The sequence below is a fragment of the Ceratosolen solmsi genome, unplaced genomic scaffold (assembly GCF_000503995.2).
Source record: "Ceratosolen solmsi marchali unplaced genomic scaffold, CerSol_1.0 scaffold47, whole genome shotgun sequence".
NCBI classification, from domain to species: Eukaryota; Metazoa; Arthropoda; class Insecta; order Hymenoptera; family Agaonidae; genus Ceratosolen; species Ceratosolen solmsi.
In genome coordinates this window covers 2751670-2771084 of record NW_011948419.1, presented here as the reverse complement: position 1 = coordinate 2771084, position 19415 = coordinate 2751670, and the positions used below count along the sequence as shown (strand labels likewise).

Here is a 19415-nt window from a genome sequence, read left to right as displayed (position 1 = left end):
GTTTTTTTGGGATTAGGAGGGGGGGGGGGGGGGGGGGGGGGGGGGGGGGGAGAAGAATATAAGGAAGAGCGAGGTCATGGTGCGCACATTTCAAAGCTTTTTACTTGGCCTAATGTAGATTGTCATTGGGGAGTTTACGCTTGAGGTTTTTAAGTCAGGCGAGCAGTGATATTTATTTTCCATGTGCCTCGAGTTATAAAATTTATTGTAATCGATGGATTTTAGAAGCACCGTGTTCTTTAGATGTTTGAGCTTTTGCGGAATGTCAGTTATTATAATGAATATTAGCGAATTGTACAATCGTTTTGAAATATATTTCTTTATTATTAGAGTTTAATATATATATATATATATATATATATATTCCAATAGGTCTTAAACAATTTTAGAGGATTAGTTTGAAGTAAGTTTAAGCTGCATACACGAGAAAAGTATACGTATAGCATACGAAATATGAATCTGATAATTGTAATTGTTATTGGAAGTTAGTTTATGATAATAATTTCAATCTTTCATTTTCAAGTGATTAAACAAACAAGAATGAGCTGCTTTATAGCTGTCTCATATGTAAAATTAACATAGCTTTACCTTAAAACACTTCTATAGTCTTTGCCATAAAGCAAATATTATCAAGCGAAGCCTTTAAACTCTTCGAATAACTGTAATGATATAAAATCTGGGATATTCGTCGTAAACGGTGATACTTTAGAAGTTACGTCGTTAAAATCTTTTCCGTATTCGAGAAAGCCCGCATTTAAGAAGGAACTAATAATTTGATAAAATATCTCATGAATTATCAAATAGTTGAGAGATTTGCTTAAAATATCACGAGATTCAAAGCTTTATTTAAAGGATAAAGTATCGATATTCGAACCAAGTCGTGATATTATACAGCCTTGGAATAAGATAAATCGCTTGTTGGACAAAATACAGGATGCTAGGCTGCTCTTGTCCTCCATATTATTGCTACTGTTGAATGGTTTTCCAGAATCACTAGAACGTTTGTCGATCTCACGCATCCTTTTGATCTCCAATTGTCGTTCGTACCTTGACTCCACCGGACGTCCTCTAATCAAGTGGCATCAGTTGGACCGATCAGCCCACAAACGCGATGGACAGTGGCAGCTGTCGATGCTGTACCGCGTGGGTGTGGGACGGAGGGAGATGATAAACGGTGGCGGAGGTAAATGAGTAAATTGAACTGGCATTGATTGGCGGAGGTATGTGTGCGCGGTCAGAGGTGAAACGTAACGAAGCCGCGGGCGAACACTCGGTCGACCGCGGACGCCTCACGGATATTACTGTTACCGAAGACTATTCGATTTACGTAGCTGTGGCAGCCAGCACCAGTGAGAAGTAAAGGGATAGTCAATGAAAATGAGAGTTAGAGAGAGAGAGAGAGAGAGAGAGAGAGAGAGAGAGAGAGAGAGAGTGAGAGAGAGATCTATTATGTTTATGTGCTAACGAGTTAATTAATTTAAGATACTTCTTTATTCGAATTAGATCTGGACTGTTAAATGTCTTGTCTCTATCTTATTTCGAGTATCGATATTTTATTAATACAATCTTATGCAATGTATGTTAAAGTTTCGGTCATTATGGGCGAAATGGGCATCTACTTGATCGATTTGTTCATTTCATTAGAGACTTTTATTCCATCCATCATTTAGGCCTGTGAATTACGATTGTCAATGGGGAATACAATATAGAATGCATTTACTCGAAACGTATTTAGAAAGATTTATAAATAATCATATATTAAGAGAGATCATTAACATTTTTTCTCTTAAAATTTGGTATTACTAAATTAATATTTAATAGATTTCTTTATTTTAATATTCTTTATAAATTTATATTTTCAATGTCATGGCCATTTTAGAATAATACTAATTTCTTTATAAATGGAAATTTATTCATTTTTAATTTGAACGAACCTAGTTACAACAAATAGATTCGACGGTCACGTCTTTATTTTTTCTAGCTTTAATACGATTTTAATGTACTATTTTAAAATAAAAATACTATTCGAGATACTTTTGACGAATACATTTGTCCCTACTTCTATAAAAATATACATATACTCATTATTATAAATATGTACTGTTATATAAGTATTTATATAACAGTATTTAAATATATTTAAATTTTGAGATGAATTAATATAATCTTTCAACTTGTTATCTATGCTCTATATTATTATAATATAATTCTTCTAAATATATATATATATCGATGTTAATGATACTTTTCATTGATTAATTATTTTGTTAAAATGATATTATCGTTTATTTATTTTACTTGATTGTGTATATGTGTATTACATATATTTATTTGTTTAACTTTTAGTTTTAAGAGATAAAATAAATTTAATTAAATTATGTTTTGGTACTTTAATGCTTTTGATTGCAATTAAATGTTTAGATTGATATATATATATATATATATATATATATATACATGGAATAGTTTATATTGTAAAAAAAATTAGTTAAATGTCATTAAATCATAATTTCTCATAAAAATATTATTCGTATTGTTACGCATAAGTTACTTTGATTTTAAATTTTAGTTATTATTAGTAAGAAAATATTAAATATATATTAAATATAAATTTCACAATTATATAAATTAAACAATTTTCTATTATTCTTATTATTATTTTTTTCTATTATTATTATTTTCTTATTCTTTCCTATTCTTTATTCTTATTATTTTCTATTTAAAATTATGATTATTAAGATAATTTTTATGATATTTAGATGAGTATTTAAAATTATGATATTTAATAAAAATGTTTGTACTGAAAAGTACACACATACTAATATGCTATCATAATATAATAAATGAAGATAAATGATTGTTGGTTGAGTCAAAAATTGACAAGAATGAAAAGTATATGTAATAATAAACCCAAACATTTACAATGGAAATATTAATGTGCAAGAGTTTATAAACATTTTTAGTTTAAACTAATAATATGGATAAATGTAATAGTTACTATAGTCGGTTGAAATATATTAATTTATATGACAATTAATATTCAGTCGATATTGTTAATGAAATGCAATTTCAAGTTCAAAAAAACATTGTTCTTCACTGTTGTATAATTTTTCTAATACATTCGGATAATGTAGAATGTTTTATAAAATGTTATCATAATTAATGATTCTTTGTTGTTCAAAATATAAATTACCTATATTTACAAAATAATATTTTTTTCTTTTGAAATAAATTAAATTTTTTTAACAATGAAATATTTAAATGGTAATATATTAAGATATAGAAAACTGTATGTACAGAAAATTTTGTTTAAATTTGATATTTTAAAGTAAAAAACAAAATATATTTATAATAATAATTATTATTCAATGCAATAAAAGTTTGATACAAGTTCATTAAGATAGCCAATACACATTTAAAAATATTGATTAATTCAAATCAATTAAGAAAGAAAAAGAAGAATAAAGATTATAGTACGTTTGATTACATATTGTAGTAAAAAAATATGTATCGAGTGTACAATTATCGAACAGAAGAAAATAATATAGAAATATGAAACAAGTAAAAATTGTAAATAGAAAGTGAAAAAAATTAATATGATAAAAATATGATAAAAATAATGTGAGCTCGATAAATTATAAGTACAGGTATTGAACAAATTCAATGAAGCAATAGATTTTTTACAATTTTAGACATTAAGCAGCAAATATTGAGCACATATATTTTGTCGTAATTTAGTCGAAGAAAATTAGTGTGATGTCAATCTAAGCTATGTAAAACAAAATCAATATTTTTTAGTCTCATTGATTTTGAAATAGTTATATATATGTTAAATATTTTATGTAATTTTAAATATACTTGACATTGATATATTTCAATGTAAAGAAAGTTCTAAAATAGAAAGTCAATAAAGATTTTATTCTCAGCCTAATAAAAGAGATAATATAAAAAGAAACATAACGAGATTATTTTTATTTTAAGAACGATATATAATGTTAAAAATTGTTTATTATATATACTGAATTATTATTAACAAAGTAAAAAGGATTGATTATTAATTTTCAATACATAATTTTGATACTCGTTGAAATAAAATTTTATAAGCAAACTATGTAAAATAGATAACTATGTAAAATAAACTAAACATTGAAAATTATATAAATAAATTTAATATAAATATTATAATTTATTCCTTTGAGTTTAATACATAAAGGTGTATAAATAAAAGGAAACAATGAATGCTTAGAAGAAGAGAATATATAAGTTACCTTCGATTGGCAATACTGTTTTCCTCCACCCTTTCATTCCTGATCTCTGTTTATCTTCCCTTCAACAATTTTCAACATCAGACGGAATAAATGAATTTCATATGCACTACCATGCAAACTACCATGTATTCAGAGGTAAAAACGCAGCAATAAGAAATAGGTATATGTAAATCCAAGGAGAGAGAGAGAGAGTGAGAGAGAGAGAGAGAGAGAGAGAGAGAGAGAGAGAGAGAGATTGGTAGTAGTAGTAGTAGTAGTAGTAGAGATTGCGTGGAGTTGCGCGCGCGTAGGCAGGTCACTGCGCCGATCGAAATTTACTTCGTCACCGAGTGGTTTGTCGTATCTCATGTGCAAACAACCGCGATACTACCGCGAAGTAAACAACGTTCTATTCGATTGCTTTTGTACATGACAGATGCTGCGTGTGGGCAGAAGCGTTTTCGTTCTTTGAATCTCCCTATCTAAGCATTCCTTTTTGTACTTCAATTTAAAGTTTCTCCCTTAATCATGGCTTTTGATAAATATTCTGACCCTCGTACTTTATTCTTGGTTATGAATCAATTAGTTGCCAATAAAAACGGTAATAAAATTGAAAATTTTCTGATTCTACAATCAATGGTTGCGTGTGCAGCTTCGGAGACTTGAAAAAATGATAACTTCACTCTACCTATGTGTAAACAATAAGTAGTTCTGCGAAAATAGTATGAGAATGAAAATTAAATTGTTTATTGAATTAATAATTAATAAAGATTTATTTTATCTTTCTATTATAAGTTAATTTTCTTTCCTTTTAAGAACTATTGAGGCACTATTGTGAACTATTGCTTTCTAATTTTCTTTATCTTTTTTCTTCTAGTCGCCAGCTACACTTTTATGATATTTTTTTTCTTCTATGGGCTTTACTGAAATACGTTTTAAAAACTTAAAAGAAACGTGTATTAAGAAACTACATATTGTGTAGTAACGAAAGATTTATTATTAATTTCAACTCAATAACATCTTGTATGTATTGCTCTGTAAAAAATATCGACTAAAATATAAAATAATTTGAGAGATATTTATATCTTAATTTAATAAATATACAGTTAAGACACATAAAATTATAATCTATTTTAAAAAATTCAACATTCTTATGTATTGAAAGAAGGATTTTTTTGGAGTCATTATGATTATAATAATTTTTATAAATTTGTAAAGCATAAATTGTATAATTAGAAGGAGCGAACAAATCAATGATAAATGTATTTTTGTAATCAATTGTTGTGTGTACGCGTAGATGAGGTAATAATCCATGTATTGGAAAACTAAACACATAAATTTTTATTTTTCTCATTTTTTTTATTCAATAAATATTATAAAAACTCTAAAGTTAGCAATACAAAATAAAATAACTGATTTATTAAACTAAATCACTAAATTCCTGTTTCAAACGTATTATATCTTTATATTAATATATCCATGAAGAGACTTTCCTTCAGGAAACGTCGTATATAAAAATGTCATTATCAATGTTTTAGTGATTTCTAATACATATACATAAAGTGGTCAATATTGTTTTTTGTTAAGTAGCTACGTAAGTAACGTGAATCGATAAATTTTGAAAAATAAAGTTGAAAAATCCGCTTCACCTTTATGTAATTAATTATAAATATATTTTTAGTATTAAACCGACAAAGAGTATAGAAAAATGTATAGAAAAGAGATATATAAGGTATAGAAAAAAGAAATAAACTATAAAAAGTATAAAAGGAAGAATAGAGGAAACGATAAAGGAAAAGAAATATATATATATATATATATATAGAGAGAGAGAGAGAGAGAGAGAGAGAGAGAGAGAGAGAGTGAGAAATTGCTTTAAACATGTATACAGATTAAAAAATTATAATTAAATTTCTTTGGAAATTATAAGTATTTGTTCTTGATAAAAATTATACGGCAAACGAGTCGAAGATATTTCAATATATTAACTTATTCTTGATTATTTTAAATTTTAAATTAAAACAGTATATGCTTAAAATTTATTCGATGAAGTTTCGATGCTAAATGCCATTCATAGCAGAAGCAATATATTTATTAATATATTCCAATAAAATAATGGCTTCGATGATTTTTCAAATTAATTCAATAGTGTTAACATTTAAAATTTATATCTAAGATTTTTAAGTAAACTCTCAGTGTTCTTGATAATTTAGGTTTTGAGTCTTTCATTTTCTTTTGTATTTCGAGAGTTCTGTGGAGCTGTTCTAATAATTTAATTATCTCCACTTTTTGTACAATATATGAGAACAAGCTGTATATGAAAAAACTAAAAATGGAACATTTTTAGTTCAAAAGATAAGAGAAGATAGCGTATGTGACGTATTGTTGACATTTGCTATTTATGAAATGACGTAGTTGTAGTAAAAAAAAATTTAGTTCCATTATGAAAATTAAAAAAATAGAATAACATTAATATAATAATTATTGCAAATAATAAAATATTTTATAAAGTTTAAGTATGATATAAATTCGGTGAAATTCAAACTTTACAAAAGAAAGAAACTCTAACGGAGGATGTTTAAGAAACTAGAAGTTTAATGAAATAATATAATAGAATTCAGTATTCATTTGGAAAGTAAGACAAGAAATGAAATTAGTAAATCCTTGCATTAATTGATCAATTTAATGACAGTGGATAATTGGAAAATACAAGGGAATATTAGAAACCGAAGGCTATGAATCGTAAATAACATTGATAAAACATTTACTTTTTCAATATTTTTATTATAATATAACAAAAAAAAGTAAATATAATATTTTTTTTTTTTCAAAAAACTTAAAATATTGAATGTACATAAATATTTTATAAATATTATCGTATGTATTAATTATTAATAAGTAAATTTATAAAAAATATCGTTAGTATTAAATATTAAACTAAAGAAAATTGTACGTTTAATTATGTTAAATAGTTAATTATTTAATTTGAATTCTTTCTATCGAAAGATTCTTATTACATTTTTTTTCCATTAATGCATCATCTTCACTTTCAATAAGTAATTATTTTTAATATTTAGTATATAGATAATCTTATAACATAATGAGAGCTTATTTATATTATATAATGATATAAATCCTTATGATAGTAATATATATATATATATATATATATATTATATCATATGCATATACGTTTGTTGTGAGATTGATATAAAAATATTGGATAAAACAAGAAGTTTCGCTATTTTGCAGTAAAAACTATCAAGGAAATATTTTATGAAATTTATTATTGTCTAAAATAATCAATCGAAAAAGTTTCTTAAATATTTGTCAATAATAAATGATATAAATTTTTCAAGTATGAATGCCTAAAAATATACTTTTTATACATCATTTGAAAGATTATGAAATCTTCCCAAAGTACTTAAATACACTGCTTAGATAATGATGGGATATTTAAAAATTATGCGTAGTATAATTAGTAGTAATTAGCGGGGATGTTGGAAGAAGGCTTGAGTATAAGAAGAGGAAAAGATAGAAGTAGGATGTATATATATATAAGCATGTACGCACGTACACACACACACACACACACACACACACACACACACACAGAGAGAGAGAGAGAGAGAGAGAGAGTGAGAGTGAGAGAGAGAGAGAGAGTAAGAGAGAGGGGGGGGGATTGAGAGAGCGAATGAGTGGGGTGGTAAAGGGTGAGAAAGGGAGCACGAGAAGGTGGGATAATCATAGAGAGGTTGGATTTGGAGCTCTGCCACGTCACAAGTGCACTCCTACTTCGAGAGCTCTACGATCGTGGTGATGCCACATTATACACGAGGAAACTTCCTCCGTTTTATCGTCATTTTCACTATTGTGCGGTTGATACTTATGCTACACAAGAAGGGACAAGGGTTGTCAGCGTCACTACGAGTAAGAAGATAGCATAGAGGGTTGTATCTTTAACGAGTGAATGAGAGGTAAGGAAGAGTGAGAGAAAAAGAGTGATTGAGTAATAAGATTGAGAAAGAAGAGGAGGAAATGGAAAGCTTGCAGAGCTGTTCGAGTAGGTGAGGAGAATTAATATTGATAATCTCTCTAGTGATGAAAGCACCCCCTACTGTTAGTTTTTTATCTACAAAGATATATTTTCAATGAGTCAATAAAAATTTAAAGGACATTTTTTAAGTGATAAAGTTGTTGCTTGGCCTCTTCGAGCTATCGGTTTGATTCATGATAATCACTTATAACGACAATACTTTAATAGGCTTTTTTGCTTATCAAATATCATAATGAACATTTTAATTTCACGTAGAAAGAAATGTAGATCTCTATTTTTTCGTATGTCTGTATTTTTAATTAATTAATTTTTTCGTAATATTCGTTAATTTTAAAGTTTACTGAAAACATCCAAAAGTTTACTGCGGCCAAAGCAACATTAAATACTTTAATATGCAAGAGTATACGACGTATTTAGGATTTCCATTAATATTTTATAATTTTATTACCTCTGAAAAAATGTTGAAACATATTTTGCATAAAAGTCATTATTATTAATGCAATAAGTTAATATTCGGGATATTATTAATTTCAATATTAACTAAGTATTTGAACACATTAGTAATATCAATTTTTTAAAATGCAATGTAGTTGCTACTTTAAAATTTTTTTTATTATTTTATCTATAATGTAAAATTTTGAAGGTTTGCTATATTATATTCATCTAACTTTATTTTCATTTACTTCTGAATAGAATATATAAGAATTTCATAGGCTATTAACGAAAATGTTTTATTATAATTTAATTAATAATAATAATGTACAAAAGTTTGAAATTTTAACCTATTGATAAAAAGTGTATACAAATATGATTATATATTAGTTTTCTTTGTCGTAAGTGTACTTTGCAATAAATATTTATTTAATTAAATATTTTATATAATCTGATTATATATTAATATATTAAATACATATTACCGTACTTATATGTTGTTAACAACATTTGATGTCATTGACAAATACATATTTTTGAAATATTCGTTTAAAGTACTTTAATAAAATTTATATTAATAACCAAGACCGATATAAGTTTAATCAACTTTAGAAAATTGAATGGACCGTCATTATAGAGACAGAGAGAAATAATGATTATAGTAAAAAATAATATTATATATATATATATATATGTAGATATTTATTTATTTATTTATTCTCAAATAATGTTTTGAAATTTTCTATTATATTCTTGTCCATTATTTTATAATTATTTATAAAATTTATAAGAAAATTAATATATTATCAATCGATGAATGTAATAATAAAAAGCGTAGTTTATTCTTTATATTCAGCCTTATTTAAATGATAGAATATTTTATTTTAACGATTGTTATTTATTCGTGTACCGTATTTAAAATTTAAAATTTACTTCTATTTTAGAATTATGATGAATAGTAAATTTATTTCAATCATTATAAATGAAATCTTCGTTCAATATCATGTTGATATTATAAAATTTGTAGAAGATCGTGAATAAAAAATTGATGAAATTGGAATAATTCAGTTAATTCGAAAACTAATTTATCAACTTTTTCTCCCAGTTTTTATTAATTTTAGAAACTCAATGTTTTATTATAAATTATATTAAAGCATAGTTTTTGTTTTGTTTTAAAGAAAAAAGAAATCCCTTAACTTACTATGTGGTTTGTAATATAAATATATATGCAAATGAGGTTAAAAATATGAAATCATATTAAGTAGGAATGTACATTTTTAAAAAAATTGGAACAATTTTAGGGTAAATGTTTTTTTTTTCTTTTAAATTAGTATAGTATATGTAGAATTTTAATAAAATACGTCATTTATTTCGTTCTCAAATGTAATATAAAATTATTAAATTACACCCCCCCCCCCACACACACACACTTTAATGATTAAAAATTAAATTTTTATGGTATGCGATGATGAATTTCGTCGAGTTTTATAAACTTGTATAAAATTCATTCAATGCATTTAAATATTATATTATTTTGATTTCGTTATATTAATAAACATTTGTATTAAGTATATCAATTTCTTTTCATTGAATTTTGAAGTTGAATGTACTGTTACACATTACATTATTATTCTAGTTTTGGAATAATGGCAATTACATACCTTACTATTCCTAGTGACTAATTATATTATTAATATACTGATTGCAATAGAAATTTAGTAAGATACTTATTTTTAAATGAAGTATATAACAATCTAATTCACCGTTATTAATCCTAATTTATAGCGCGATACTATCCGTTGATTTAAAACTGCGATTGAAAAGTGTTAAATAGAAAGTCTTGCCATTAATTGTACAGATGCAATCCTTTACAATAGCACTTTTCAGATTAAGCGAAACGTCAGATTCATTCGAATTGTTTAAACGATCCATAATTTCATCTTATTTTTGAAATTACATAAATGCACAGAAGGCTTCCCAATAATACTTAGCCTTGTAGACTAAATTCCTTTCCCTCACTTCTGAGTTCTCTCTCATATTCCCTCTCTACCATCATCACTCTCTCTCTCTCTCTCTCTCTCTTTCTCTTTCAAATCTTTGACCTGAGACCACAGAACAGTCAACTCTAGCTACTGTAATGGCAAGGTACATAATTGCACGCATCCGTGACGGAGTTACATACCGTTCTACACTTGTGCAGTGAAGTTAGCACCCGCGATCCTCTCTTCCACGTCGACACACCTGCGCGCCTTTGTATGCCGTTTCTTGTTCGCAACTCTATGGATACTTACATAGACAAACATCGCGTGGCTATGCCTCTCTCTCTCTCTCTCTCTCTCTCTCTCTCTCACTCCCTCTATCTGTCATTTAAAGTCATTCTACTATTGGTCGATGTGAGGAGATGCGACATATTCGATCGGCACATAATCAGTAAGATTATTATCCGAATTTTCAGATAAGAAAATAAAAATACCTTGCTTTAATGTACTTCGTGATTTATCATGTCGTCATAAGTAATTTATGTATTTATTTGAATAATGTATATACTAAATTTTATATATTTTAAATATAATTAAGTGATCAGTATTACCTATTAATAATTTAATCATAATAATTTAATAATTCATAAATTAATACATAAGATGAGAATTTTTTATTAGATTATGTTGCAAAATAACAAAAAATTATAAAATCAAGCCTTGTCGAAAATGACGCTGAACTGACTATTACTTATTTATATAATACCTATATAATATCATATAATACTTATCTTTATATATTCAATTAACTTCATCTCGGAAGTTTTTGTGTTAATTTAATTTCATAATATTAGTTTATCTAATTATATAAGGATTCTGTTAGTAAATGTTTTCTATATAATGTTCAGAGTTGTCTCGTATTATTAACAACAAAATTTAAATGCAATATTTAATAAAATATTCAACTGTTATTTTTAACAATCAATTAAATAGTATTAGTTAAATAATTCCAGAAATTATATGAATACGCAAGAAAAGGTAATTTAGTGATGTAATAATTTCGAACTATTAAAGCACTATTGAATATTATCAATATAACAACATTGGAAAATTACATACATTTTACATCATTTAGTTTTATTTTTATAGAATCATTTAAATCAACATACATAATTGATTTCACAAAAAATCTTTACTAGTTTTGGATCGCCGAAAAATAAATTACATTTTCTAGACGACATTAACAATGGCTACAAATAAAAATATTTAATAATTTAACGTGAATTTTTTGTATAATATTCATCTGTTTTGCATTATCCTATAAGGTATTTATAAATTTTTATAAAAAGTATATATATATATATATATATATATATGTATACAATATTTATAGTTAACATTATTTTCTACTTGATTAAGTGAAGTTGTTACCATTCTCATAAATAGTGACATAAAGTTGATAAAGAAAACTGTTCTATTTTAATAAACTAGATATTCAGATATATTTAAGTATGTAATATCTTATTATTATCATCAATTCAAATGAAAAATATTATATAGTATACTGAAATATGTTTGTAATAAAGTTGTAATTTTTTTTTAGTATTTGAATTATAATGATGATATTTAAAATATAACTATAAGATAGTTTCAATTATAACTGAAACTAACGCTACCTTCGATTACAATTTATAATAACAAAACAGGTGAGAGATAAAATTATCTAAGAGAGATTCTTTTAGAAGAACTTTTATTGAAAAGTTTTTTAACAAAAGCCAAAAACAGAAATATATAAATATTTTAAAGGAAAAAAAATTTATATCATGATTTGTATGAAGTTTATAGTTTTAGTATTACATTTGGGTATAAATATTTTTAATAAATAGTTTTTTTAATATGTACATCACACTTTTTGAATATATAAATATTGAAAATGTTTAAAAACTAAAGACAAGATATTAAAAAAATTAGCTTAAAAACGAAATTTAAAATATGAATTCCCAAAATATCAACTTATATGACTACAAAAACATGTAGTTTTATACTTGTCAAATCCGTATAGAATGATACTCATTTTTTACATTCTTAACATTTTATAAATCTATCTATGACTTCATTTTAAAGTTATGATACTGAAGATAAAAAGAACTTTTAAGAAAAATACATCAGAAGTTTATGTTTACAATACAAAAAGCACATTTAGCGTATTACTTTTTCTGTCTTGAAATAAATAATTTTAAGAATTTCGATATAAACGGACTCGTATTGTGATCTGGAAGATTTTATTTTCACAAAATGTAATAAAGTAAAACGAGATTTTATGACTGCCCACACACTTAAAGTTATATAAAAAATATTTAATATAAAACTATGAATATTTATTAGTTGTAAGTGTACACAATCGTGCATATACAGACATATTATATATTTTTAATATTAAGCAATTAAGTTACTATTATAGTTAATTGACGTTATTTTAATTTCCATTTGTGGTTATATATGGTATACATAAAACAATAGAAAATACAAAAAATATTGAATATAAAATTACATGAAATTTTAATTCAATTTTTAATATTACAATTTTAATTTTTCCTACAAAGAAGATATTAAAAACACATTTCGTATAAAAATGTCTTGATGATTGTTTAGTATTTTATAATATAACATTTTCAGCTGATAGTAGAACATAATTTTTTCGAATATATTTTGTATAATTTTGTTCAATATTACATATTGATACACGCACGCACGTACGCATACTCGTACATATTTTTGTATATACATTTTGTAATATACAAGACTTCACTTACTTACTTTTACACATAATGAAATATTTTTAATTAAAACAAAACATAAACAGTTTTTTTTATTAAATATTAAATGCTAGACAATTCAGTTAATAGTAATTAAGTTTTGTAATTTACAAATTGACTGCTTTTAGCGTTTATTTAAATTTTGTTACGGTAGATTCCATAAATACGAGTGATAATTTAACGGATTTATATAATAAAAATATGTTCTTTTTCATTAATAGTTGAATAGTGGCGCTATTAATCACTATATTCATTCTTTATTAATGCATATTCAGTGGATTAAAAAATGTTTTGATAGTATATTTAAGAAATCCTAAGAGTCACAATCAATACATTGAACAGCAAAAATTTTAGATAACAATATCAAATATTTAAGAGCCAAATAAGACAAGAACCTTAAAGAAAATGCAGTAGAATGTAGCAGGGGATATGTTCGAGATGTAAAAATGGAAAGAAGTAGGCTGTTTTAGAAGGACGAGTGAAGACGTGAGAGATAATGAGGAAAGTCAGGCGAAATTAATACATGAGTGAAGTGCAGTGCAGTGGAATTTCGTTGAAGGAAAATTAACGGAATTTCGAGTTTGCTTGAATGCTGTCTGAAGGCCTGTCGAGAAGAGTTTTGAAAGCACTGTTTGCTGATAGAGTGTTACAGTACAGTTAAAATTAATCCGGAATTATGAAGACTTTTGTATTCATTATTTACGTTTAATTAGAAAAATAACTTATTCGTGAATATTTTCTGACATCTTTTTCTTTTACTTTAAAATGACAAGTTTTATCATATTTGTTCTTGTAATAGTTGGCTTTCTAAGCAAATAAAGAGTTCTCAGTAGAAAAATAAGTCTGCTATGATTAAATTTCGATATGTATATTATTTAATAAAATCTAACTACACAGTTCAAATTGAATATCAGCTAAAGCAAGGAAATTTATATAAATAATTATAATATTATACAAATCGAATATTATTATATATTATTATGTCAAAAGATTTTCTTTTTTAATTTTTATATATCTATATTTATATCTCTATTGATGTGTATGTATTATACATCTATATTACTGTTAAACCTGCATATATGTGTGTATTTTTATATTACGAAATAATGAAAATTTACATTAGGTTTGTTAAGACATGTATATGAGAATATAGTATGCGTATGGATTGAATATCTGATAAATTTAATAGAACTATATATATATATTATATTTACAATTTAACGAAAAAACTTTTAAATAATGATCCAGCAAAAATTCTTTTCCATAATTTTGAAACTTAACAAAATTATTCTTAGTTTTTATCAATGAAAGTATAGGAAGTGAATAATTTCATAAGTTATTGTAACTAAATTATTCTTATTTAAACATAGTATAGAGTTAATTTTAAAAAACTATTACTTACTATCAATTAATAATGAATATTTAATTTATTTATATTTATTTACAATTTATTTTTATAAATAATTTATATTTATTATCTGCCATTCTATTATTGTTAAAGAGACCTATGTTAAAAGTTATATTGTATTTTATAAATGGAAATTTTATTACGTATATAAATGTATATTAAAGTGATATTATATTTTGAAATATTATATAAGTACTATTTTCACTAAAACAATTTTAATATCGTATACTCTGTCAATAGAATAATACAAACTTCCAAATTCAGTGAAATGATCTGTATGTAGTCAGGCATTCATAATTAGTTTCTTTTCATAAAAAATTTAATAAAATTTTAAAATTAGAGAAGCTGTTTATCAATTTTCCTGTAGCGTTAAGACACGAAAAAGTGAAAGATAATAGTAATGGATAGAAGAGTGAAAAATGCGTTTTTAAGAGGGAAAGCACACTATGACTTAAAGGCTTATACATGTTTATGTATTGTGACTAGAATAGTAGGTCGATGTCCGCCAAAGGCCAAGCTAGTGCACATACTTTATTTCATTCGAATGCCTTTTCCATTCGAAGCGAACGAACGCTGAGTAAAGCTATTAAGCTATGTAAGGAAGAATATTGAAAAGAAAAGCGTCTTTTGGAAAGAAGACGGAAGTTAAGGAGAAATTCTTTCAAAGTTATAAAAGTGAGATACGATTTCCTATGGATATTGCAATGTAAGTTTTTATTTTTGTACTAATCCTTAATATTTTTATAAACTAGCGAACCGTATTAATTCGGCATCAATTCATTTATAATGATTAAATAAGTATACATTTTTGCTCTCTACGTTCCATGTCGTAAAATTATAATGTAACGTATATAAATAATGTTTAAAATTTTTTTTTATATTTTCAGATATATGGCCAATAAAATATATAAACTAGAACATTTATAAGAGCCTTGATAAAACTTTAATCTTATAAGTATTTAATATTTAAACATTACGTTGAGAATATTCATTAGAAAAGAAAAAAAACGAGCATAATATTTTAAACGATTGCTTTCATTTTTACAAACTAGCATAATATACAATAGATTTTCTTTGCTAAAAATGCACACATAAATACAATGTGAAAATTTCTTATTCCTTACTTAAACCTTAAGTATGTTGTTGTAATTATATTGAATTTCAATTATTACTCAATATTAACATTCAATGTATATGTTTTTATTGGAGCTTGAGTTTGTAATTAATGATAAAATGACTTAAAGAACATATTAAGTATTGATTAATTTTCTTGAGACAGATTGAAAATTCATATTAAAATTATTCATATTGAAAATAATTTAATATATTCTCTAAAAATGTATTAAAAGACTACAAGAAAGATAAATTTGCGCTAGAATCCCAATTATAGATATGAGTAATAGTGCATTAAATTATGGAAAATAAGAATTTCAAATATAAGAAGCTTGTTGCATTTTCGAGAAAGTTAAAACGAAATCGGAGTATAAGTACGAGGAACTAATACATCTAAGTAACGTAAAATTTTGGAAAACTTTATGCTTTTAAGAGGATACCAATATTTTTTAATCTTTTTTCCAGGACGCCTAATAGCAAGATTGGCTTTGCTCGATCGTTAATATTGTGCTCGATTAACCTACTTTACACACCTCTTCACCCTTCATCATTCATGTGAGATTAATTCCTACAAGACTAAATTAATAACACGACTAACTCTCCGAAAATACTGGCTTCTAATCTTAGAATTTCTTCTAAAGTAAAAAGGGAAATCTTTTGGGTCCACCGGACCGATGTCGATATTTCATTGCAGAACCCTAATGGTCAATGAAGTTTAATTCATATAATATTATATGGGAACGTCCATTTATATTTATATAAATTTATATAACGATAAATATAATGATGATAAATATTTTCTAACTTATTATTTGAATTGATATATCTATATGTAGATTATAATATTGTAGGTGTTTTAAAAATTAATTTAGTTCGAAATATATTGGCTCTGTGGTGTAAGCGTTATTAATTTTTATTGGCATACAAATTTTTTTTTTAAATCTAAACACACACATACACACACACACAGACACACACACACACACACACACACACACACGTATTTGACACACGAAATTTTTTAAATAAGTTCGTACCTGAATAACAAGTCTTAAATGCATTTTTACAAAATCTTACAATTCAAATAAATTTCACATTGAGTGATTTTCCATGATGTATTATAAAATTAATATAAATATATTAACAAAATTATCTTTAAATCTATAATTATAAAAAAGAATAAGGTTATCGAGGAACAAAAAAACTTCGTATTTGTCCTTCATATAGTTAATCTTTTTAATTATATAACTATTATAATTGATTGAGAAAAATGATTTTGTAGTTTTATGAAAAAAAGAGTATTCTATGCAGAGATTTATGTCTTTAATTTTTTTTTTTGTTCTATCCCTTTTAGATGGAAAATCCATCAAGTTAAGAAAAATAAGGATATTGTTAATAAATGTTTATAAATTGCAGATAATAGAATAAATAAAAATAAATATTCATATATTACACGAAGTACATTAGTAAGATAAAGTAGAATAATTCTTATGAAGTCATCGTTTTTCCTGATGAGACGTGTTGTTCGTAATTGCTAAACAAATTTTCTATATATATATTTACGGCAAACTTCAATGTAAAAGTAACAAGAGGAAAAGTAGTATTCGTGTAACCTATTTAACGTTAGCTTAGCATTTGTGGTGATGATATATTATTCGTATTATACCGCACGCAATGTAAGTCGTTGATTTGTATTTTTAATGACTACTCACATGATCCTCATATCTCACTAACACAGACCCTCAAGCCTATGCGAATAAAATATGTATTTACTGTGTTAAAGCTGATATTGTACCTGGCTATTTTACTATTTAGGACAGTAAAATAGAGATGCATTTTTATAATCGATAAGTAACTAAATTAAATTATTCTAGTATATTAAAGATCAATTTGCTTAACTGTGACGATCAATTTTAATAAATCAATTGTCATTAAATTAATATTTCTGGCTATTTACCTTTTATAGAATATATATTTTGTCGATTTGGCGTAAATTGAGAATAACTGGAAAGTTGGAATAAATACGAAACAGCAAAATATATGAAGAATTTTTTGCCAAGTCAAAAGTTCATTCATATTCATATATATAGACAATTGGCTTTGTCATCTTAAAATTTATTTATACTAATACTTATTGCTAAAGTAGATTTGGATTTTACAATTTTACATAAATTTAACATACGAGAAGCATTTATTTATTCATTAAAAATAATAATTGTTAATCAATAGAAATGTCTGTATTTTTCTTAAAGCGATGTAATTATACCTCATTCTTGTTTAATATATTAAATAACTATTATTTATTCTATTAGCAACAGGGAATTTGTGATATAGGTCTTTTATTCTCAAGAGTCATTACGAAATATAAATTTTCAAAATAAGTTCGATAGAGCATTATTACTTTTAATTAATCTATATGATAGATACATTTTTTTATAATTACAATTGTATTTCTTTATGACGAAATAAATAAACGCTAAATAAATAATATAATAGGTTGTATTAATATTTCGTTTCTCTACTACATAAAAGACGAAAGATATTATTATTGCCAACATTTAAATAACAGCTTTGAAAAATATGGAAATTATTTTAAATACCTTGAACGGTAGTACTATCAAAGTATAATATGATTCGATTTATTTTTCTTAATGCCATTATAATTAATTAATGCAATGATCGCATGATACAACGTCAGTTTGAAAATTATGAAGCAAGGAAAATATTTTTTGAACGGTATAGTGGCAACTCTGACAATACCGGTGAATGAAACATGCGACATATAATAAATTAGAGACAATTTCGTTTGTACGTTTTATTAATATAAATGATATAAAGCTAATCCATGTAAAACTTACGCCGCGTGTGCGAAGGTCATGCGATTCGTGGCTGGCATGAAGACGGCGGTGGCCGCGAGGAAGGTGAAGCTCCAGGACATCGCGCACGAGGATCTCATCTCGTCGGCTGACAAAGGCTAGGAGCCGCTGCAGGACTCGAAGTGAGTTCACTGCAGCTGTGGGACTCTGATTCTCCTTTTTTTTTTGACTCGCTGTCGAGGCGAAAACCCAATGACCTTCGTATTACGATATTCACCTACCGCCTGCACGAACGATTACGCACTCCTTTATTCTTACCTTTTGATTTATCGTGCAGAAAAACAAATATAAAAAAAAAAAAACAAAAAAAAACGGACTCTCAGCCGACTCGTCTGTTTACCCTCCCCACGCGCACTATTTATATACGGATTGTTGTCTTATATCTCCGAGTAACTTATTCACTATATAACTTATCTGTGATATAAAGAGTCTGGGCATATAAATCCTTTGTCTTATATTATCACACCTTTACATGCCTCCGCGCTAT

General features: G+C 25.7%; 1 protein-coding gene across 6 annotated transcripts in view; it reads right to left on the bottom strand.

The window, feature by feature from the left end:
* Window positions 1-19083, bottom strand: part of Rdl (Resistant to dieldrin) — a 236832-nt gene extending 217749 nt beyond the window's left edge. For all 6 annotated transcript variants that reach the window (XM_011497464.1, XM_011497468.1, XM_011497465.1 and 3 more), the window contains exon 1: window positions 18911-19083. In XM_011497464.1, coding sequence (XP_011495766.1) covers window positions 18911-19008 — 98 coding nt within the window. In that variant the 5' untranslated portion in view covers window positions 19009-19083. The remainder of the gene's footprint in view (window positions 1-18910) is intronic.
* Between the last annotated feature and the right edge of the window lie 332 nt (window positions 19084-19415).